Source organism: Raphanus sativus, chromosome 2, assembly GCF_000801105.2.
Source record: "Raphanus sativus cultivar WK10039 chromosome 2, ASM80110v3, whole genome shotgun sequence".
NCBI classification, from domain to species: Eukaryota; Viridiplantae; Streptophyta; class Magnoliopsida; order Brassicales; family Brassicaceae; genus Raphanus; species Raphanus sativus.
The window spans coordinates 35,144,365-35,164,709 of record NC_079512.1 but is presented as its reverse complement, the minus strand read 5'-3'; the positions used below and the strand labels follow the sequence as shown (position 1 = coordinate 35,164,709).

The 20,345-nt window shown below is 36.7% G+C and overlaps 9 protein-coding genes across 11 annotated transcripts; 5 read left to right on the top strand and 4 right to left on the bottom strand.

Annotated features, from left to right (window-relative positions):
* The first annotated feature begins 78 nt into the window (after positions 1–78).
* Positions 79–1,719, top strand: LOC108828541 (thioredoxin-like 2-2, chloroplastic). Its single transcript, XM_018602272.1, has 4 exons — positions 79–464; positions 707–889; positions 980–1,144; positions 1,349–1,719. Exons 1-4 carry the CDS (start codon positions 231–233, stop codon positions 1,484–1,486), a joined length of 720 nt encoding a protein of 239 aa, XP_018457774.1. The 5' UTR covers positions 79–230; the 3' UTR covers positions 1,487–1,719.
* Positions 1,720–2,002: 283 nt separating this feature from the next.
* Positions 2,003–2,943, top strand: LOC130508109 (uncharacterized protein At4g29660). Its single transcript, XM_057003345.1, has 2 exons — positions 2,003–2,272; positions 2,566–2,943. The coding sequence occupies exons 1-2, from the start codon at positions 2,075–2,077 to the stop codon at positions 2,686–2,688; spliced, it is 321 nt and encodes a 106-aa protein (XP_056859325.1). The 5' UTR covers positions 2,003–2,074; the 3' UTR covers positions 2,689–2,943.
* A 100-nt stretch (positions 2,944–3,043) lies between these two features.
* Positions 3,044–3,890, top strand: LOC130508108 (PRA1 family protein C-like). Its single transcript, XM_057003344.1, has one exon. It carries the CDS (start codon positions 3,176–3,178, stop codon positions 3,755–3,757), a length of 582 nt encoding a protein of 193 aa, XP_056859324.1. The 5' UTR covers positions 3,044–3,175; the 3' UTR covers positions 3,758–3,890.
* A 2,971-nt stretch (positions 3,891–6,861) lies between these two features.
* LOC130508712 (UPF0725 protein At4g29550-like) lies at positions 6,862–8,918 on the bottom strand. Its single transcript, XM_057004356.1, has 4 exons — positions 8,820–8,918; positions 7,642–7,828; positions 7,439–7,548; positions 6,862–7,354 (listed from the first exon to the last, which is right to left on the bottom strand). The coding sequence occupies exons 1-4, from the start codon at positions 8,916–8,918 to the stop codon at positions 7,010–7,012; spliced, it is 741 nt and encodes a 246-aa protein (XP_056860336.1). The 3' UTR covers positions 6,862–7,009.
* Positions 8,919–9,304: 386 nt separating this feature from the next.
* On the bottom strand, positions 9,305–10,628 carry LOC130508107 (thiamine phosphate phosphatase-like protein). Of its 2 annotated transcripts, none has more exons than XM_057003340.1 (4): positions 10,410–10,628; positions 10,193–10,317; positions 9,859–10,063; positions 9,305–9,749 (listed from the first exon to the last, which is right to left on the bottom strand). In XM_057003340.1, exons 1-4 carry the CDS (start codon positions 10,548–10,550, stop codon positions 9,474–9,476), a joined length of 747 nt encoding a protein of 248 aa, XP_056859320.1. In that variant the 5' UTR covers positions 10,551–10,628; the 3' UTR covers positions 9,305–9,473. The 2 variants fall into 2 exon arrangements, with proteins under 2 accessions (XP_056859320.1, XP_056859321.1); XM_057003341.1 differs by having other exon boundaries at positions 10,193–10,312; positions 10,410–10,549.
* A 344-nt stretch (positions 10,629–10,972) lies between these two features.
* On the bottom strand, positions 10,973–13,312 carry LOC108842338 (protein arginine N-methyltransferase 1.1). Its single transcript, XM_018615213.2, has 9 exons — positions 12,906–13,312; positions 12,783–12,793; positions 12,490–12,645; positions 12,336–12,399; positions 12,103–12,245; positions 11,915–12,002; positions 11,716–11,831; positions 11,467–11,617; positions 10,973–11,351 (listed from the first exon to the last, which is right to left on the bottom strand). The coding sequence occupies exons 1-9, from the start codon at positions 13,138–13,140 to the stop codon at positions 11,146–11,148; spliced, it is 1,170 nt and encodes a 389-aa protein (XP_018470715.1). The 5' UTR covers positions 13,141–13,312; the 3' UTR covers positions 10,973–11,145.
* A 148-nt stretch (positions 13,313–13,460) lies between these two features.
* LOC108842337 (uncharacterized) lies at positions 13,461–16,930 on the bottom strand. The gene is made up of 16 exons (XM_018615212.2): positions 16,735–16,930; positions 16,584–16,633; positions 16,459–16,519; positions 16,278–16,373; positions 16,045–16,194; positions 15,729–15,860; positions 15,342–15,469; positions 15,201–15,243; positions 15,032–15,115; positions 14,789–14,830; positions 14,578–14,648; positions 14,401–14,454; positions 14,202–14,307; positions 14,038–14,106; positions 13,823–13,966; positions 13,461–13,716 (listed from the first exon to the last, which is right to left on the bottom strand). The coding sequence occupies exons 1-16, from the start codon at positions 16,861–16,863 to the stop codon at positions 13,594–13,596; spliced, it is 1,482 nt and encodes a 493-aa protein (XP_018470714.1). The 5' UTR covers positions 16,864–16,930; the 3' UTR covers positions 13,461–13,593.
* Positions 16,931–17,078: 148 nt separating this feature from the next.
* On the top strand, positions 17,079–18,555 carry LOC108842342 (uncharacterized). Of its 2 annotated transcripts, none has more exons than XM_018615217.2 (3): positions 17,079–17,235; positions 17,675–17,872; positions 18,205–18,555. In XM_018615217.2, the coding sequence occupies exons 2-3, from the start codon at positions 17,691–17,693 to the stop codon at positions 18,389–18,391; spliced, it is 369 nt and encodes a 122-aa protein (XP_018470719.1). In that variant the 5' UTR covers positions 17,079–17,235; positions 17,675–17,690; the 3' UTR covers positions 18,392–18,555. The 2 variants fall into 2 exon arrangements, with proteins under 2 accessions (XP_018470719.1, XP_056859322.1); XM_057003342.1 differs by having other exon boundaries at positions 17,172–17,297.
* A 612-nt stretch (positions 18,556–19,167) lies between these two features.
* On the top strand, positions 19,168–20,152 carry LOC108842341 (heavy metal-associated isoprenylated plant protein 42). Its single transcript, XM_018615216.2, has 3 exons — positions 19,168–19,304; positions 19,386–19,464; positions 19,540–20,152. The coding sequence occupies exons 1-3, from the start codon at positions 19,284–19,286 to the stop codon at positions 20,031–20,033; spliced, it is 594 nt and encodes a 197-aa protein (XP_018470718.1). The 5' UTR covers positions 19,168–19,283; the 3' UTR covers positions 20,034–20,152.
* Positions 20,153–20,345: the final 193 nt, after the last annotated feature.

The following is a 20,345-nucleotide window of genomic DNA, read 5'->3' as shown; positions in this document are numbered from 1 at the left end:
CAACATATCGCCGCCAAATAAAAACAGCGGTCAAAACGCCAATTAAATGTTGAAATCGCGTCTATGTATATTTGAAGAGAAGCACATGACATGATTGAGAGAAAATATCACGAGAATCTGAACCAGACAGTTTCTCTGATCTTCTTTCATCTCTGGAGGATCTCTCGGAGCTAAGAACAATCTCACTCTCCTCTCTATCTCTCTCTACTGTGTGGTGTGGGTGAATTTAGATGGCTGGAGTCGTTCGAATATCTTCGACGTCGGTTCAGGCCATTCGCGCCTCTTCCTCCTTCACCTCCTTTGCAACCACTCTGAAACCTCGCTCGCCTCCAAATCTGAATTCCGACAAGAGAGTTCGTCAGCTCTCTTCTCTTCCCTCGTGCTCGTCTTCTCATTACACATCTTTAGGTCTCGCTAGCCACATCCCTCTTAAACGATCCAAAAGCAAGGTGGTTCACGTCAAGGTAAGGACTTTTTTGTCTTTTTGCACATTCTCTCCGTTAATCAAAATGTCCTTTTTGGAAACTGATTGTTAACGTGAACTTTGACTTGTGTGTGTACTCAAATTTTAGACAAATTCTGTTTTGTTAGGAGCTTAAGTTATTTTTCTTCAGATGACATAAGTTTAGGAAAGGTTGATGCTTTGGAACAATTCAAGTTTAATAGTGATGCTTTAGGCTATAATTTGAGTGTTTGAGGTTTTTAGGTAGATGAGAGTGTGGCGGAGACAGAGCCACCGAAATGGTGGGAGAGAAATGCTGGACCAAACATGGTTGACATTCATTCCACTGAAGAATTCTTGAAGGCTTTAAGTGAAGCTGGCGAAAGACTAGTCATTGTAGAGTTTTATGGAACTTGGTGTGCTTCTTGCAGAGCATTGTTCCCCAAGGTAAGTGTCTTGTTGTTACCTCTGTGACTTAATCTGTTCAATGAAGCTATAATAACTTCATTTGTTTTTTTTTGTGAAAAATCTTTCCAGCTTTGCAAGACAGCGGTAGAACATCCGGATATATTGTTCCTCAAAGTAAACTTTGATGAGAACAAACCAATGTGCAAGAGTTTGAACGTCAAAGTGCTTCCTTATTTCCACTTTTACCGTGGAGCTGATGGCCAGCTCGAGTCCTTCTCATGTTCTCTTGCTAAGGTAAACTAAGCTGAGATCATTCACTAGTTACTTGCTTGCATAAACCACTTTCCCTTCAAAATTTATAGCTTGATATTGACACCATTGAGCATTCTGGCATCAACCTGTTTGCTAGTTTAGTTCAGTGGATCAAAAAGGCAGTTGGTTTGTCTCTCAGAGTACTATCTGACATTATTCTCGTTCTTTGAATTTTTCTTCTTTTAGTTTCAGAAGATAAAAGATGCCATCCGACTACACAACACAGATCGTTGCAGCATCGGTCCAGTCAAGGGACCTGAAGGGTTTACGTTGGAATCTTTATCCGTGCAGAAGAATGCAGCCAAACCAACTGGATCAAGTTGAATTTGCCATACGTCTTAGATTCATTACTGCAACAGTCTCTGATTGGTCAAGCAAACACCCGAGCTTTATATTCTCTGTATATCTGTCACTTTACTGGTATAAAAGAATCCTTCCTGAAGCGTGTTATGATACTATACTTTTGCCAATAGGCAAAATTGCAAATGTATTTTTTAACTGCTGGTCCGTAGTTTGCTACAGAAGCAAAGCTTATGCATGTGTGATATGTTTGCATAGTTTTGGAGTAAATTACAAAGTTCCTCAGAATAATGGTGATAAGACACTGATCTTCGTAATTTCAAATTAATGTATTGTATTGACGTTGAAAGTTAAAAAACTTGCAAAGTCTAAGCTCAAGGACTCAAGTGGACGTAAAGAAAAGTCGAGGGCCGAAACCAAAAACTTGTAGGAATGTGAGGACTGTTTGGTAAATATTTCAAAGTTTTTCAGTCTTATGCCTGTTTCTTGTTTCTCTCAGGTTTCACGCGCCGCCGCGAAAACAGAGTTTAGAAAGAATAAAAATGTGCACAAAAAAAAAAAAGAAAGAATAAAAAATCCAAAACGCGGCGAAGGTTGAGAAAGGAGAGAGAGATGCAATCCCAAGGAGTTTGGAGCACACTATGGAGAAAATACGCAGATTATAAGTACAACAAGTTCGAGAGGTTCGCTGTCTGGGAGATGATCGAGCCTTACCGTCGACCCAAAACCTTCACAGCTTTGATTACTATCTACGTCGCCGCCTTTTACACCGGCGTCATCGGCGCAGCGGTTACGGAGCAGCTTTACAAGGTAAGCTTCGACACTGTTATCGATTCGACTCGGGTTTGTGATTAGATTTTGTGGGTTCTCGTGATTGGCAATTCTAGGGTTTCGAATTGGGATAAAGTTGAAACCTTTCCTTGGTAGTGATCGAGATTATGGGATTAATTTGAAACCTTTCTGAATCCACTGTTCTTTAGGGGTTTATAATGATCTCTTGTCAATGTGTTTCTTTCAACACTGTTTGATGTGAATCAATGACAAGACTAAGTTAAGCTTCTTCGGATGTAAGCTTATGTTACTCCACTCATGTATATAAACAGGAGAAGTTTTGGGAAGAGCACCCAGGCAAAACGGTGCCTCTGATGAAGCCATTATTCTATCGAGGACCATGGAGGGTTTATCGTGGTGAAGCTATTGCTTCTGATGCTAGCAGCAGCCAGTGAAGGTAACGATCCAGAGACTATGGGCGAAGGATATATCTCCCATCATTAGTTGGTTTATGCTGGTTCGCTGGTATATATACAAAACAACTTTGCGTTCAGTAGAATGCGTGTGTGTCAAGAGTTGTTTAAATGTCTTCTAGGTTTCTATGGATTAAAGCTGGCTGCTGTATTTTTCTTGTAGACAATAAGGTTAAGAACATGATTCTTGAAACTCATGTAATGGCAGTCTCTGTTATAACATCAAACGTTTTGTTATGAGAAGTTTAAGGGTTTCCATCCATTTCTTTGGAATATCTCTCTCCTTTCCATTATTAGTACATTAGTATTTGCCTCTCCTCTGGTGTCCTGAAATAAAACATTCCAAATGAGAGAGACGATCTAAGATCCTCAGATTTATTGTCTCTTCACAGTCTTGTCTTCATATAGGTTCCTCTGGTTATATTCTCCGTTTCTCTCTTCTTGCCCTGTTTGTCGCTCGTGAAAGAAAATGACAACGTACGGAACTATACCGTCCCAAGCAAATGACTCCTCGAACCAGAGCATGTTTGGACGAGCAAAAGGGTTGATCTCTTTAGGCCTTAGCTCTCGAAGGCCATGGCTTGAGCTTGTACAGTGGAGCTCCCTTAGCCTTCCTACCTCATTCAGTGTTGCCACGGAACAAATCAAAACCAACATCATGATCTTCCGAACCAACTACCTTGTCATCTTCGTTGTTGCTATCTTCATCAGCATGCTTTGGCAGCCTGTCCACCTTGCCGTCTTCGTTGTCTTGATCATCGCATGGCTATATGTCTACTCTCGGGATAACGAACCGCTGGTGATATTTGGCAGCGTGATCGATGACTCTGCTTTGGTGCTAACTTTGTTGGTCCTCACGCTCTGTATTATTCTATTAACCAACGTGACCGGTGGTATTCTGCTCGGGGTTTTGGCTGGTTTGCCCGTTGTTCTAGTGCATGGCATGTGTAGGAATACAGAGTCATTGTTCGTCTTGGAAGATGATGAAGAGAAAGTAATCACAATGAGCGTAGCATCCTCCTCGCTTTCTTCTTCCTCTTTAACAAAATGAAACATATAATGTCTTTCGGTTTTTGCTTTCCATAGCGATTGTGAAACTAGCGATATAGATAATAGATCCAGTGAGAAACATCGACATTATGCAAAAATAACATTTTCTTTGGGTGTTTATGTAATGATACCAGTTTGAGACCTTAGTGACAGACATACATACTACACAAACAGTATGATAGATAAAACTTTGGAGATCTTTGAAACCAATAGAATACTTGTTTTAGTAATCCAGAGAAAAGTAGTTCATGTATTTTTTTTTTCAAACACTAGTAATTCATGTATTATATGTAGTCAACTGTATACATTATTAATCTTTTACTCTTTTTTCTTTGAAATTGCTAACTTACTGGCACCATTAAAATCACTGCACACACTACCACTAAAAGGTACTATTTATTTTATGAATCCAAATAAGAAAAATAAAACATATCTATACTATTATTTGCGAAGTGATTTTTCGCAACGGAGCTCTCACGTTAAAAGTTAGACTGGTTAATATCGTTTATACCCTTAATGAATAAACATATAAATTATTCATAAAAATAAAAACGAATTTTAATTTTATGATTAATTAACTAATTAAAATTAATAATGATAAGAATTATCCAAAATTTAAAAATATATATTTAAAATAAAAAATTAGAGTGATTAATATTGTTTATATCCTTAATGGATACATATATAAATTACCTACAAAATAAAAATAATTTTTTTTACTACATAAGTAAGTAAAATTAATAATGATAAGAATTATCCAAAATCTAAAAATATATCTTTAAATTAAAAAATTAGAGTGGTCAATATCATTTATACCCTTAATGAATAAAACATAAATTAACAACAAAATAAAAAACTAATTTTCATTTTTTTATTAGCTAAATTATTAAAATTAATATTAATAATAATTATCCAAAATCTAAAAATATATATTAAAATAAAAAGAACTTATATTAATCATATTGTTTTAACAAAAATATATATTATTTTTATTTTAATTTAACAATAAATGTATTGATCCAACTATTACTTTTGGTAAAAAAATTATTGTTTATGTTTAAATAGTATAGATGAGCAATATATGTAATGGAAAATATAAATAATTGAAAAAATAGAAAATATGAGCAAAATATAAGTACAAATAAGTGTACAAAAATGGTAACAAAAGTATAAGATTTCAAAATCAAAATTATTTTTAATATGTTAGTGTTTTTAAAATTTTAATACAATAATAAGCATATATATTTTAGTAAAATATATAAACTAATAAATATTCGTAAGAAAATTGTGCCCGCAAATGCGGGCAACACACCTAATAACCTATATATAAAGAAAATTTATAAATTTAAAACCAAAAATATATTTTATATATAGTGTAATTCATAATAAGCAAATTTCAAAATAATTTTGATTTTAAAGTAAAGAAAAATAATCTTCCCTTTCTAAAAATAATCTTAACAATATAATATATATTTTTAAAATTATTAAGCATTTTATTTAAATCAATATATTTCTCATATTATTACAAAATAATTTAAATAGCATAAACTAAGATATCTTTAATGAATAAATTTAATTTATTATTTTTATGTTCCCTTTTATATTTCTCAAATAACATGTACGATAAAGAAAATATTTATAAACTTAAATCAAAAATAATTTTTATATATAATTTTATTTCATAAAAAGGAATTTTTAAAAAATAATCTTGATATTAAAATAAAGAGTTAATATTACTTTTAGAATGTATCGATTATATTTGTATGCAATTTTGTACCTATCATCACTTTATTTTTATAATTTTATTTGTGATAATTAACATATTCCAAATAACCAAGTACTATAAAATTAACATAGTCATGGGCTATTTACAAATAGCCAATTCATAAATATATATACACATCTAAGATGAAAACCAAACTAATGCAATGAATACAATAAATATGATTTGGTTGAATTAGATTAGAAATAGTTATACTTAAATTTACGGAAATATGTAACACAATATACCCACCAATGAGTAATTAAACCAATCCAAATTATTTTATACAAAGTAAAACATTAAATAAAAATAATATATTCTCATTTATTCTCAATATTTTAATAAATAAATATGAAATTCTCAAATAATACTACACATATATTAACCAACTATTACAATTAAGATGTAACTTTGAATTAATCAACACTATTAAATTATACATAATCCTACTAAAATATATACACAAATTTAAGGAAAGAATCAAACTATATGAAAATAAAAGAAGTTAATCAAAATTTTAATCGGTATAACAAAATATTTTAGTTAAATCATAAAAAGTAAATATTATCTAATATATCCAAATAATAACCAAACAGTCGAGATATTATATCCAAAATTATAATCTAATTAAAGTAACACAATGTTATTTAAAAAAAACCATGCATATTGATTACAATATAAATAACAGAATAATTAAAAAATTAATAAACTATCGTAATGTATTATAATTTTGTGTATTTACTTTATAAATATTTATATCCGTGCATGAGCACGGGAAAATCACCTAGTTATTACAATTATTAAAGTTGATATCAATATTGTAGTAATTGTAATTGTCCTCTGTTGATATCATCATCCTTCAATACTGTAGTAATAGCTTTCCCTACATTTTTCATGATATCTTCTTTGATAAAATATGTTTTCAGAAATATCCTTGCGTTTCTGCTATATTTTTCATAATTTTTTTTTATAACCGTTGGATGCTTTCTAACTTGGTGTGTTTTTACTAGTACGTAAATAATCACATACATCATTCAAAGAGATTGTGACTGTATCCGTCGTCAAGACTCGTGATGACTCATGAAAGATCGTTCGAAGACATTATATTTCAAAGTAGTTAGGATTTCTGTTTCAAAGAAAAAATATTTTATAGGATCATGTAGAATCCATTATGCTCGTCCATAGAGTTTCGAGGAGCTTAACCTTTTCCGCATCGATCAGACACTCCTCCGCAATGAAATTTTACAGGGTTTAGTTTTTCAGTAGATTAGATTGCAAGTAGCAACAATCAAAATGAATTATTCAACATTTTTTGTATAGAAAAAAAGAACTGAGGAAAACCAAATAACAAACTTAAAAGACATAACGGACAAGTTATTAAGTACTGGATTACACTGAAAAACAAACAGAGGAGATGATTATTCAGTCATGACAACATAGCTTATAGATACTGAGTAGAGTCGTCTTATTAACTTAGGAAACATATATGTCTCAGACCGAACTTGCCTTGAAAATATTATGACCGGAGCACGACTTGAAGTCAAGATAAACGTGTCCTGGAAGCCCATCAGTGCTTCTTCTTATGATGACTCGGTGATCCTGGCACAGACCATGGGGAGGAGCATTCAAGTTCTTGAAACTGGTGTAGAAGATTGCATTCCCGGCCTTGAGCTTTTCGTTTGATTTCACATCTTCAAAAGTCTGCACAACGACCTTCTTGATCTCCAGAGGCAGCCAGGTCTCGAACAAGGACATGTCGTCTTCCTTCAGTGCGTACATGGCAAGTTCAGCATACAGATTATGCCAATCGTTTTCAAGAATATCTGAATCTTGCACCTGTGAAACAACAAAAATAAAGACATAAAGCGAACAAGAAAAGGATCGAGGCAGAAGAAGAATAAAAGAACAAGTTGCCCTCACTTGATAAAACTGGTCATTGGGCTGCAATGCATCATCTGAATACCAATCAGGTAGACTGTCTTTGTAAACTTCTCCATTGAAATCACATAGATGTATTATTTCTCTTGTACCTTTGAAATATTAAAAAAAAAGAGCAATATAAAGAATCATACATCAACCTACTGAGAAGGCAATAATCACATGACACAAAAGACAAAACTGACCTGGAATTTCAGGTTTGATCCTACAACCTTCGGTCATTATTTTGTGGTAAGCTCCTTTTACAGTGTTATCTCTGAACAAACGCGCCTGGAAAGTTAAACAAGAACCGTCTGCCGGATTCGTGGCCTCCAAGGTTATGTAATAATTGAAAATTACATCATGCACTCTGCTGGATTTGTGGCCTCCAAGCTAGTTCATATTTGTCAATTATTCTGATGGATTTTCTCTCACTCATCATGTCAACCATCCCAAATTGAAATCAAAGTCGTTAAGGAAAAGAAAAGCATCATATGCACTAAGGAAAAGAAAAGCATCATATGCACTTTGGCATGTATCTCAGGTAAACCAACCATTATAAATTGATGATGATCTAAGAAATTTGCATAATGAAAGAAAACACTTTCTCTTTTCAATGCTCTCATCAGATTATCTGAAATATCATGTCTAATGATTTGGTAACGATAATGGAGTCAAAACTTTACGGATATCATATAAGAATTTCTTGCTTTCTTTTCTTTTTCATTTTTGAAGAATGCTTATGAATTTTCGTGACATATATTTAGATAATAAAGCATGCAAGTCAACTTTTTCTTTTCTTTCTCATAGAGACATGTTGAGCGTTTACGACAACTGAGTTGGTCAGTGCAATGCTTTACCTTAAAGAAAAGCACGTGGTAAGAAATACCATTTCTGCTACAGATACAACATAATGGGAGGTTTGGAATATGTACTAAAATTGGACTATAAAATGCAATTGATTGCAAGTATCGTGGATGTAGACAAGATACCACAATGCCCTCCTTCAGAATCGCCCACATAGACAATGTCGATCAATTATCGTTAAGACGGCGCTTAATATTGGTTTCGGAAAAGAGTTTATCATGTTCCCATAACAAATAAATTTTATTATGAAGCAGTGCATGGAGTTTCAGTGGTGGCTGTAGTTGAAAAAAGGGAGAACAATTGTGGGAGGTTAAATTAAACCATGGTAACATGACGAGATATGAAAGATACTTTAAGTTACATGATGGTAAGTTTGACAAACCGACCATGTTGCTCATTTACTTTGTTTCTCCAGTCACCATCAAGTACTTTGGAACATCTTGTGATACCTGTAGATAGTCGCACCATTGAGTTTCTCACATACCTTTTACTTCAAGTCTTGGCATTTAACACCAACCACAGCGTGGTGACCGATAATGTTATTGCCTTCTATGATCGTATAACCAGGAAGCTCATCGCCAACAACAGCACCACTGGCTGACAGAAATTGACACATATGAATGACATAGCAAAGATCAATCTCTAAACAATAGAGAGCACATTATATATAAGTATGGAAGGTAAATTAGAGATCTCAAAGGGATTTTACGTCATGAGAACACAAGATTCCCCCAACTCTGTGTTTCCAAAGATATGGCTGGAAGGATAGAGTTTGCAGGCATTGCCTAGCTTCACTGAAGAGCCAACTCTACATTATGGACCAACTGAAACTTCCTGTTAGAACAAGAGTAAACCAACCTTTTGTCTGGTTAACTATAATCTGCTCAAATCTCAAACAAAGCATCACACTTTGGCAAGGTTGAAGCAAGATGTATCTACGCGCCCAAGTTTAAATTAGGTTTTGAAGTGTGCGAATAATATTTTCTTTTGATATTCACCAAATATTTAATGAAAAAAAAAACAAAATCCTTTATTTGATGAGTCATCACCATTACACAAGACAACGTGTAAATCAATCAAGTGAAGATAGACAAACACATAGTTCCTATCATCACCTTTTTGCATCAATCAGAAACACTTTCAGCTTTGTTTCAAAAAGAGTAGAGTTTTGTTATGAATCTTCCTTTGTCATTGTGCTGACAAGTTGCATAAGTATCCTCCGTAGTTCCTCTGCATTGCTCCATTCCTTGACATCTGCTTTGATCAGCGAGGGATTGTCTGAAATCCGCTTCCACAGCGGATAATTCATCCTTGGCATCACACAATCACACTCCCTCAGCTTCAACGTTGGACAGAAGTCACCTCCTCCATCTCCAAGGTAGATAAACCTCGTTAGAATCTGATCGTCGGGAGAAGAAGAAGCTCGTATATGATCCATCACCAAACCCTGAGGAAACAAATAAAGATTCACTACCCAAAACCATATCAAACCAGATGCAGAAACCTGAGGAAACAAATGGAGGCTTTTATAAAGTTTTTCAAAGATCATAAAGTACCTTGCAGAGATTTGGAGGGCAGAGATTGCAGGTATGTGGAGGAGTCGATGCAGCACCATGGTAGGGTAAGATCCTTAACTTTCCATGTTCATCAACAGAGGTTGGGTTTGTGTAGATATCTGAGAAGCAATCCAACAAATCATGCTGCTCTAGTATCTTCTCGATGAAAAACTGGTTCGCATCACTCACAATCTTCAAATCACATCTGCAAATAATTTAAAACAATCAACGCTAAGCCAAATTAAAAAAAAAGAAGCTGAGATTAGGACCAAAGTGAAACTAATCAGTGTCCGGTCATTAGAAGTTAGAACACAAACACGACATTGTTCAATACCCTAAAGATTTAGCTGATTTGATAGCTTCGACGATATGAGAATCAATAGGCATTATTCTTTTCAAACAAGCTTCAATGTCCTGAATCGATCTCCCTTGCGAGTGAAGCTCCGTCATCATCCTATCCTTTCAAAAATCCAATCAAACAGAAGAAAATAATTCAAGAATCAGAAGAAGAGATTGAATCACTGGGCTTTTTAAATAGATGAAATAGAGACCATGAGGCGATTCCAAGGTAAAGTGAAGCGGAGCTGATGGAAGATCTCTGTGAGCCCCATCTCTGTTACAACCCAGTTGTCACTATCTCCCTCGATCATTGTCCGATCGAAGTCGAATACTATCACCATCCCCCCCGCCATTTCACTCTACCCCCGGCCGGAGCTTCCCTGCTTCTTTTCTTTCGTAATTGGCCGACGGCAAACCCAAATTGTCCGTTAAGAAGACTTAATTACCCCTATATCATCGAGAATCAGTCATATTAAATAATGGGCCTAGTGTCTTGCCTCAAGCCCATTTAGTGGTTAATGAGACTTTTGGTTATGTAATCTGAACAAGTCTAAGCCTGATCTTGCTTCACTGGTTAATCACCTATGCAAAGACCTGACCGATGCTTGTACCAAGAACCCGCCTCCTGTCCCCCAAGGTATCCTTTCTTCCAAACTATATAGTAATATCAAGGAGAGGAGATTCTTGTTATCGAGACTGAAATGTGGACCCACCCTTGGTGATTTAGATCTTTTAAAGAGTGTTGAGAGACATCAGTTCTGTAACACACAAGAAATAGCTTATAGCAAAATCATAAATTCAACTCGGGGAAAAAAGTGTTGCAGTGTGAAGGAAAAGGGAATGTTGCAAAACTGGAAAAGGAAAAAATACAAAAACTAATATCACAAATTTGAGAATATGGCATCTTCTCAGTTTCAGCTGCAAATTTAAAGTTCTTCTGAGAGAACTTCAACGCATTTTGTAGTGTTGGGTCCTTGAGACTTTGGAGTGCTGGCCATTCAAAGAATAGCTTAGCTTTATGTCAACGTCTCTAGGATTCTTCTTGTTATACGACACAGACATGCTTCCAGTGATCGTCTCACCCTCGCATATGGTTAACACATCTTCAAGGTACATGACTGTTTGTTTCCAGTGCGTAGCCCGGGATCTCGGTCCTGCATTTCAAAAACCAGTGATTGTTTAGTATTAAGTTTCAGACCATAATGAAACAATCTATGCCTATGTTTGATTCAGTAGCATAAAGAAGAAACTGGAGAAAGAGATCTCAACCTGTTGAGAAACCAAGGAGCTTGTGGCACATGGTGAATGATACATCAAAGTAGGCTACAAGGGCGTGGATGTAGTCATTGCGTTGTGCAACAAGTTTAAAGGGAGCTGTGAAGGAAGCATCACCAGAAGACATCTTCGAGATATCCATTGTCTGTTACGAAACCCCCAAAAATAAAATGTAATGAGCATTAGCCACAAAAGTAAAAGAGAAGAGATCCTACTAACCACTGTCAATGTGTGGTATCTTACCTTAAGTAGCTTACTATCGGTGACAATCTGGTTTTGGTCGACTATGTCAACAAGTGGTTCCATCATAGCTTTTTTCTTGATGCATGACATGTCAAAACCATACACACTGTTCCAAACTGCAGTAGAAAACACATAAAAAGATTTAAAGACATTGAGATCAATGTAGCAAAAAGAAGAGGAGTGGAATCAATCAGCTCACATTCAATTTTGTCTTCTTTATACTCTGAATCCTCAATTGCTGTAAGAAACAGAGAGGCCTTGTCTGGCAGCACAATCCCGCCATCAACCTACCAACGTTACCAAAGGAGCAAGAAGTTTATATATCAACAACATGAAACCATATGCTCATCGGTTTATTATAACAAACAAAGTTGAGCTGCAACTTACAAGCCATTTATTACGAGCGTAGAGGACACTGTCCAACATATTTTCAAACAACAAAAAGTAACCCATCCATTCAGATATAATCACATCCACTTTAGGAGTGGGAAGCTCTATCTCCTCAATCTTCCCTTTCAAAACAGTTATCACTGCAATGATAAAACAACAATCGTCAAGATGCGGCTACAAAGCAGATGTTTCTCATTCATAAACAACTCAAGATTTAAAAGAAAAATTACCATCAGAAAAGCCATTGGCTTTAACAATCTCCTTTGCCATGTCAGCCATTTGAGAACACTCAACCTATCAAGAAATCAAACACCCTCAATCAAATTAATTCTTATTGAAACAAGTTTTAAACTAATGAAAAAAAGAAAAGTAATGAAGACATACAGCATAGACATGTTTAGCTCCAGCCTTGGCACAGAAGAGAGACAAGATTCCTGTCCCAGCTCCAACATCAAGAACAATTTTGTCCTTGATGAGAAACTTGTTTTGGTAAATTACATTCTGATAAGTCTTTGTTCTCACTACATCCTTCAACATCTCCTGCAATATACATTCCCAGATTCAATCATCGTTAGATAGAATAAAAACTATACTGAACTAGTTCGTTTCCAGAACAGATACTGTAACAAACACATCGGGTATTAACACCGGAAAGAGTATGGCTTTTCGATACTTACTTCATGAATTCCTGCAAAATAGATAAAGTTGGAATCAGAGTCAACATGAAGTTCATAACTTTTATTTACCATTCTAACTCAATAAAGAATCGAACTTCAGAAAGTAAAACAAAAGGGAATTACCGAAGTGAGAGTAGGAATCGAAGTAGTAATCGGCGCTGGTGGTATCATCAGTGACTTCAGCTGCATCGTTGCTCTCTCCTGCGTCGCACATGGATTCATCTTGGCCGGCTTCCAGACCGGAGCCTTCTGCAACTTCGTCTTCATCAGCATCTTCAAAGCGTATCTTCGTGTTCAGGTTGTGTCCGAAGCTGATAAACTCCTCTTCCTCGTTGTTGTTGTTGTTATTCTTAGTCATGGTTTTCTTCTTAGGTTTCACACACGAGGGAAGAGAGAGGAAGAGAGAGAAAACGGAGTAAAGAGAGAGAAGGGTTTTGGAGATAGACGCGAAGTGCAAAGATTAGGGTTTTAGGAAAGCCACCACATGCTTTTATTTCGGAAGTCAGAACTGACAAGTCTTTCCTCTTCTCTTTTTGAAGATATTTTCTGTACCGGTTCGGTTTGTCGACATGCACCAAACCGGGTGAATTTTATCTTCCCGGTTCGCTTCACTGAATATTCAAATAAGCGTATCTTCTCTTCAACTAGCGAGAGAAGTTGACCAAACACACGGAAACAGAAACAAAGTAGAACATACTAAGATAGATGAACAAATGTAGCCAATAGTTCTCAGATTCTTATTCCCCATTATATAAAGGGGGTTTTATTATTGAGTTTCTAAAGCAGTTCTTTTAGTTTCCGTAAGTTAAGATCACTTGGTAGTATTGTTTCCTGTAGTGACGGGAGGCCAAGGCGCTCCAGCCATCACAGCTTCGATCTCCCACGTCTCCCTTGGAACATTCGTCATGTTCTTGCAGCCATTCGCAGTAACGACCTACAAAAGAAAAATCACAAACATAATTAGACATTGTTGTTGTGTGTACATATACTTTTGCATTTGGGAGGGTTTTAGACGTTATAGTGTGAATCCACATCATTACCAAATCGCTTTCGATTCTGACACCTCCTATGTTCTTGAATCTCTCTATTGTTTCACGGTTGAAGAACTTGGAGGTTTTTGCGTTTTCCATGGCTGGGATTAGCAATGCCTTGATGAAATAGCATCCTGGCTCCACCGTTATTACCTATATCAGAAACCATTAGGACAATCAACGAAGACGGTAACGAGAAGAACCATAAGCAGTTAGCTTTTTACCATTCCTTCAAGGAGATCTCTTGCAGTGCGTAATGACTTCAGTCCCGGTTCCTTTGGTCTTTCCACTCCCTTCAAAAAAAAAAAAAAGTAAAGCAACCAGTAAGAAACACTGTAGTTTCATGTTAATGAGGATAACTATTCGGTCAAAAGGTGTTTTAATGTACCATTGGATAACCACCGGTATCGTGTGTGTCAATGCCCATGAAGTGACCTAGTCCATGAGGCATGAAAACAGCTCCCAAACGTTCTACCATCATCTCGTCCACATCACTAGGAACAAAGACGAAAACAGTAACCACGGAATTTTGATTCAAAAAAGAGTGACCAATGTCATGCATAAACAAATGTCCAAGAGAAAACTACCCAGTGAGGATGGACCCCTTCTTCAGTGACTCAAGGATGATTCTTTCGGCTAGCCTGTAAATTAAACTTGTTTCAGTTGGCAAAGAAACCTATACAAACATATGGAGATGCAGTTCAAATAGGAAAAAAAAAAGCAAACTGAGAATACAAGCTTAAGCTCATCTCAGTGAGTCTTACTTGTGCATATCCACCCAGTTAACTCCTGGCTTCATTGCAGAGATTACAGAATTATGTGCTTTCAGAACAGCCTAGAAAAAGACAAATCAAAGAACCAAGATATATATAAAGTTTCAAGAGGATCACCAAACTCTGGATTGTGTGGAAAAATAGACAAAAAGCACATAACTGTACTACATCCACGTTTAAACAAGTCTCGTAAGGTACTTACATTGTAGATTAGACTCTGGTCACTTGTAAATTTACCATTGACCTGCACAATATTTAATAGATATTAGGAACCATTTGCTCCGAATTACTAGATTTAACGCCTTATGATGTTCATGTAAACAGGATTAGAAACAAGTAATCTCAGTGAAAATACAATTCAGTAACTCTCTCAAGGATTCTGAATAACATAACCTAAATGGAAACTATTAATAGGTTTGACGACGTTTGGAAAAAAGGAACTCACGGGGAATGAGCATGTTATGTCAGATGCATAAAAATGGTATTCACCACCCATATCAAGCAATGCCAGATCTCCATCTTCAAAAGTCTGCAAGAAGTAATAAAACAATTTCAGATAAGTAATAATGAGAAAATGAGAAAATGAGAAAGGAGAAGAAAGCTTGCTCTTTTACCCTATCATTTGGAGCTGCAGCGTGCCCATAATGAAGAACAGCACTGCAAACAGTTTTCATTATTTTGTTAGTCTTTCAGTAAAAACCACCTGAAAACCCGAGAATAAATATTTCTGCATTTTCAGGAATCACCAAACTTACCTATTATCCCCTGTCGCGCAGATGCATGTGTACGAGCAGTGCCTACAGCCACCGTACATGTAGGTGTGGTGCAAAAACATACTTTCCATCTGATATTCTTTCATGCCAGGTGTGACTCTCCTCATAACCTTGTGGATTGGAAAAAAAACACATGGTTAAAAGCTGGAAACATGTAAGTAATTTGCAAGAAGAGAAGAAAACATGTTTACATGGAGTCGATAAGAGAACCTAGCTGGGAAATAAATGATAAAAACGAATTATTTTAATAAGCAAACAGAGAAGAACATCATTTCATCAATTTATTTTATTCATTTGTCTAAGCATGTCACTGGAAAAGAAAAGTAAATAAATTCAAGAGAAGAAAACTGTTAGGAAATAACATCAGACCTCTACATGAGCTTCGGAACTTATATCATTTGCAAATTGTAGTAGCTGAAGCTCCAAACTTGATTTGGTAACTCGACATTCCGCCAAAATAGGATGCAAAGTAGTCAAATCAGTCTCAAACTTTTCTATCCCCTGAAATAAGACACAACAATAGTAAAAAACGTAGTACACATGATATTACAAAATAGGTCCCAAAAATTCTTGATCACAGGACACCTATTCTCAGCAGCAAATCACCAGAGCATTGCTTTGCCAAAGAAATCAGAAGAGTTTTCCGAAACAAAATGCAGGAGAAAGGATGAAAATGCAGTGACACCTCAAAGCTGGCAGGTTTGGATAAGTTTCCGCTGTCGGTGTTAAGACCATGGAGAAGATACAACAGGGGCTTTCCAGTTCCCTTGAACTGTTCACTCAAGACTTGGATAATCTCATCAACATAGTAAACCATGTCAACCATATACGTTTCCTGCATCATATGAAATGGCTTTAAAAGTGCATCGAACAAACAAACTCACAAGACTGAAAACAAATCCAAAGAAAAAAAACTACCTTAAAGTGAGACAATGGCTTTATCTCCCCTAACCATACAGCATAATCCTCAGGCAACCTTGGAATAAAAAGGATAGATTTCCCACTTCCAATGTCCTTCCAATACCAAAAAAAAAAGAGGATCAAAATTAATTCATTGGTTAAGCAGTGATTGAAAAAAAAAATTAGCAGGAAAACTCACAATAGCTCCATAGAAATCAGGCTCTTTGACTCCAAACAAGTAAGCAAAATAGCTCTCCTGCCTGCATAAGCCATCGTTATCAGCACAGTACGATTTGGTTTTAAAAAAAATTCTCAAATCGGTACCTGAAGAGCTCGGCGTGATCAGTGCAGTAACGAGTTTTCTCTTCGCCTCCCTAACGGCCAACAAGCAAACAAGCAAGAAGACGATAGAAATCATGATTCACCGATAAGCGTTAGAGATCGATCATTCATATCTAGATTCTAGAAAGAGTACCTGGAGGAGAACTAATCCATCAAGTGGACGATCGGAGCTAGATAAGTGACGTCGTAGTGAATCGCAGAGCTTCCGCCGGTTTACGGCGTGGAGCTCCATAGGAACCGGTGGAGGAGTCAGCGAGGACATGACGGTTTCCGATGATAATTGATTTTGGTCAATAACTCAGGCTAATTGGCTGATCTAGTGCGAAATGCCTCTAAAACGTTGTCGTTTTGAAGGCTAAAGGGAAACAAAAAAGGACGCAACATAATAGCTGAAACGATACCGTTTCACCAACTAATGGCTGAGCCTGATCTAGCGCGAAATGTCTTAAAACCGTCGTCGTTTCATGTCACTGAGAAAAACGACGTCGGCGTAGGATAGCGAGGAGAAGAATAAAACGACATCGTACGAAGAGTGGGCGTCGTTCAGAGAAAGTCGCACGATATTTTAGTGGCACGAATCTCCAATCAAAAACACTCATCTTCCTCACCGGTGCCGCATCTCTCTATCCCAACGGTGAGCTTCCTAATTTCGCCGAGCTTGTCGCAATCTTCTTGAATCAGATTCTCAAATTTGGTGTTAGTGTTACAGATCTTGCTTTGATTTAGCTTACTGAGCTTCTTCTACTCCTACTTCCCCTTCGTAGATTGTTTGTTCTCGTGGTTGACTTGTAGATCTATATACACTGATCTGTTCCCGCTTCGATATAGAGGTTTCGGGTTTTGATTGTGTATACGCTAGAGCTCCTTTCGATCTGCTTCTCTATAATTGAGGATTAGAGCGTTTGAATTTTAGGTCTTTTAGCTTGATTTGTTTTTTTTGTGAATGTATTGAAAATCAGTGTTTTTGGATGTAGTTCTGATATTGGCTGTGTTGAACCATGTTTGCAAGGCTTTTTGAGTGCCAAAGTTTTTATTTTTGAGATTGAAATGTACTTTATTTTTTGCATCTGAAGGATTTGGTTTCTGAAGATGGCATCGAAGTTGGTACAAGTTCAGTCAAAGGCGTGTGAGGCTTCAAAGTTTGTGGCCAAGCATGGGACTTCTTATTACAGGCAGTTGCTTGAGAAGAACAAGCACTACATCCAGGAACCTGCCACCGTGGAGAAGTGCCAAGAGTTGTCTAAGCAGCTGCTCTACACCCGTCTTGCTAGGTTGTTATCTCTCTCTCTCTCTCTCTCCCTCTTCTCTCTCTTATCTCTCTTCGTAGTTATTCATCCATTTTTAGATTCTAGTTAGTTAAGAGATTTTGGCCAAGAGGATCTTTTCACAGTGTAGTTCAAAGAGTTCTCAATATATTGCATCTTCCTTGATGATGTTCTTTAACTTGTGTGTTCGTTTCTTGGTCTTGAAAACTGGGTTCGTTGTTGAGAATCCGTTCCATCTCACTTAGCGTTTTATCCCCCCATGAATTGAAGAGTTTTTTCTCATTTTATTTTGTGGCTTTACTCAGTATCTAATCCTCTTCAACTTTTTTTTATTACAGCATTCCCAAACGCTATGAAACTTTCTGGAAGGAAGTAGACTATGCAAAGAACTTGTGGAAGAACAGAACCGATCTGAAGGTAGAAGATGCAGGAATTGCTGCATTGTTTGGTCTCGAATGCTTTGCCTGGTATTGCGCAGGTGAAATCGCCGGAAGAGGATTCACCTTCACTGGCTACTACCCTTGAAAGAGAGGAACAATAACTTGAACAAGATTGTGTAATCTGAATCAAATTTTTTTTCTTCAAGTTTTTCCCTGAAACGGAAACAGAGTATTTGGGATCTGAGAAAATTTCCATTTTGCTAAACTCTCCTTGATAAGTTTGAGATTAATAAAGAACAAAATTTTCTAGAGGAAGTTTCTATTCACTTTAGTTTTTTCACTTTTTGACCTTTGTTACGAATACTCTGTTTTACATTAATCTTGTTCGTTCGTTCCAAAAGGTGGTACCACAATCTTTGGGTCACATAATCTTGAAAAGAACACAAGTAGGAAAAAAAAAACAGAAACTTCATTTGCAGAGAAAAAGATGTTATTCACCTTGGTGCCTTTGTCAGGTGTTGCTTTCAGCCTCACCTTCGTTCACAGCAAAGTTATAAACACATACTGACTGTTCAATGTTCATGTTTGTTGCATTTTGTCAGCTTTTTCTGATGGGTTGATTGAATCAAATATCTCCCGTGCACTGCAAATAACTGCAACAGTAAAAATGTTTATTATCTTCTGCTGCATTCCCTTTGAATATGTAGCATCAGCTATGTATATTCTTACATGAAAACTGTATTTCATCAGTTGTCGGCATTAGATACGGGAAGTACTGTGGGATAGGATACTTTGGATGCCCTGGAGAGAAAACTGTGTTGATGATCTAAAAAAGAGGTCAACTCAATCAGAAACTATATCTACTCATTTATTGACAATCTTTAAAAAATAATCTCATTATGGAAACCAGTCTTGAGTATAAATGATTCGGTTTTCCTGTATGCTTAGGTCATATAACTCTCCTTGTTTTGTTTTTGGTCAACGGACAACAGAAGAAGAAACCCTAGCTCGACTCTAACACATTGAGAAACACAACAATGGAGGATTTGAACTTTCCTGTAAGAGAAGAAAGATACAATCATATAGTTATTCAATCTTCCGATTAATTTTCTAATATTCTTAGTTGTTCGTTTCTGCAGATTTGCATACTGAAAATGGATCTCCAGTGTTGCAAAGACTTCGCTTCCAGAGTGAAGAAGCGTCTCCGTAAAGTAAAAGGTACCTACCTTCATAACTTCCCCCTTAGTTTCAAAATGATTAGAGTTTGACCTAATAATATATAAACCAAAACAGGAGTTTACGCTATTACCATAGTCCCAGCCAAGAGTCTGATCTTGGTCTCCGGCACAGCGGACCCTCCGACGCTCATCAAAACCATCGAAAAAATCGGGCAAAGGCCTGAACTTTACGCCTACGAGAAAGACCCAGCAAAGGCTAAGACCCAGTTCGGCGCCTTGCTTAAGCGTTACGGCAACGAGGAAGAGCATCGAGACGACAAACCGCCACCACTACCCGCGGCTCAAACTTGCCCGTTACCACCAGCTAGGGGTTTCGGGCATCCGGTACGGCCGACGATGCCGATGTTTACGTTGCCGCGGACGGTGGGTCCGCCTGGATGGTTGACACCGGGGGCAGTGATGGTAAGGCACGAGGCGCCGAAGGTTGTGCCGAGGAAGGAGCCGGCCAAGTATCCGTTGGATTACTACGACAAGATTGGTTTCCCTGCGCATGACACTCCTTTCCGCTACTTCAGCGATGATCACGCTCAGCCCTGCTCCATCATGTGATTTCGTTTCTTAAACCAAAACAGAGCATTTGGAGCTGAGAAGAAAAAAAAAGTATACATTTCGATAAAAAAAAAAACTTTCTTTGATAAAGATTGCGATTAATAAGAACATTTATTTGACTAGAGGAATTTTCTTTCATTTTTTGCTTTTAATTTTGTTAGATATATCAATATTAGCAAACGGTTGAAGAGTGAGTAGCTGTTGCCAATCATCTGTTTGGATTAATATATTCGTATGCTCTGTTCGTTCCAAACATGTAACAGAAATAACGATGATAAACAACATATATTCTATTTTTAAGTCTGATACGCA

Bases quoted from the DNA above. Each gene is read 5' to 3' on its own strand.
- LOC130508712 (XM_057004356.1), bottom strand. From the start codon at position 8,918: ATGTGTCAATTTCTGTCAGCCAGTGGTGCTGTTGTTGGCGATGAGCTT. The intron at 7,829-8,819 runs GTTGGTGTTAAA...AATATGAACTAG, and splicing joins TTATCGGTCACCACGCTGTG to CTTGGAGGCCACAAATCCAG. The intron at 7,549-7,641 runs GTCAGTTTTGTC...AATATTTCAAAG, and splicing joins GATCAAACCTGAAATTCCAG to GTACAAGAGAAATAATACAT.
- LOC130508107 (XM_057003340.1), bottom strand. From the start codon at position 10,550: ATGGCGGGGGGGATGGTGATAGTATTCGACTTCGATCGGACAATGATC. The intron at 10,064-10,192 runs GTATTGAACAAT...AATTATTTGCAG, and splicing joins AAATCAGCTAAATCTTTAGG to ATGTGATTTGAAGATTGTGA. The intron at 9,750-9,858 runs GTACTTTATGAT...TTGTTTCCTCAG, and splicing joins GCCCTCCAAATCTCTGCAAG to GGTTTGGTGATGGATCATAT.
- LOC108842341 (XM_018615216.2), top strand. From the start codon at position 19,284: ATGGAGGATTTGAACTTTCCT. The intron at 19,305-19,385 runs GTAAGAGAAGAA...TCGTTTCTGCAG, and splicing joins TGGAGGATTTGAACTTTCCT to ATTTGCATACTGAAAATGGA. The intron at 19,465-19,539 runs GTACCTACCTTC...AAACCAAAACAG, and splicing joins GCGTCTCCGTAAAGTAAAAG to GAGTTTACGCTATTACCATA.
- LOC108842342 (XM_018615217.2), top strand. From the start codon at position 17,691: ATGGCATCGAAGTTGGTACAAGTTCAGTCAAAGGCGTGTGAGGCTTCA. The intron at 17,873-18,204 runs GTTGTTATCTCT...TTTTTATTACAG, and splicing joins CTCTACACCCGTCTTGCTAG to CATTCCCAAACGCTATGAAA.
- LOC108842338 (XM_018615213.2), bottom strand. From the start codon at position 13,140: ATGACTAAGAATAACAACAACAACAACGAGGAAGAGGAGTTTATCAGC. The intron at 12,246-12,335 runs GTAATTTTTCTT...TTATCATTGCAG, and splicing joins AGCCAATGGCTTTTCTGATG to TGATAACTGTTTTGAAAGGG. The intron at 12,003-12,102 runs GTAAGTTGCAGC...TAACGTTGGTAG, and splicing joins ACGCTCGTAATAAATGGCTT to GTTGATGGCGGGATTGTGCT.
- LOC108828541 (XM_018602272.1), top strand. From the start codon at position 231: ATGGCTGGAGTCGTTCGAATATCTTCGACGTCGGTTCAGGCCATTCGC. The intron at 465-706 runs GTAAGGACTTTT...TGAGGTTTTTAG, and splicing joins GCAAGGTGGTTCACGTCAAG to GTAGATGAGAGTGTGGCGGA. The intron at 1,145-1,348 runs GTAAACTAAGCT...TTCTTCTTTTAG, and splicing joins TCTCATGTTCTCTTGCTAAG to TTTCAGAAGATAAAAGATGC.
- LOC130508108 (XM_057003344.1), top strand. From the start codon at position 3,176: ATGACAACGTACGGAACTATACCGTCCCAAGCAAATGACTCCTCGAAC.
- LOC108842337 (XM_018615212.2), bottom strand. From the start codon at position 16,863: ATGTCCTCGCTGACTCCTCCACCGGTTCCTATGGAGCTCCACGCCGTA. The intron at 16,374-16,458 runs GTGAGTTTTCCT...TGGTATTGGAAG, and splicing joins CTGATTTCTATGGAGCTATT to GACATTGGAAGTGGGAAATC. The intron at 14,831-15,031 runs GTGAGTTCCTTT...AATATTGTGCAG, and splicing joins ACATAACATGCTCATTCCCC to GTCAATGGTAAATTTACAAG.
- LOC130508109 (XM_057003345.1), top strand. From the start codon at position 2,075: ATGCAATCCCAAGGAGTTTGGAGCACACTATGGAGAAAATACGCAGAT. The intron at 2,273-2,565 runs GTAAGCTTCGAC...GTATATAAACAG, and splicing joins TTACGGAGCAGCTTTACAAG to GAGAAGTTTTGGGAAGAGCA.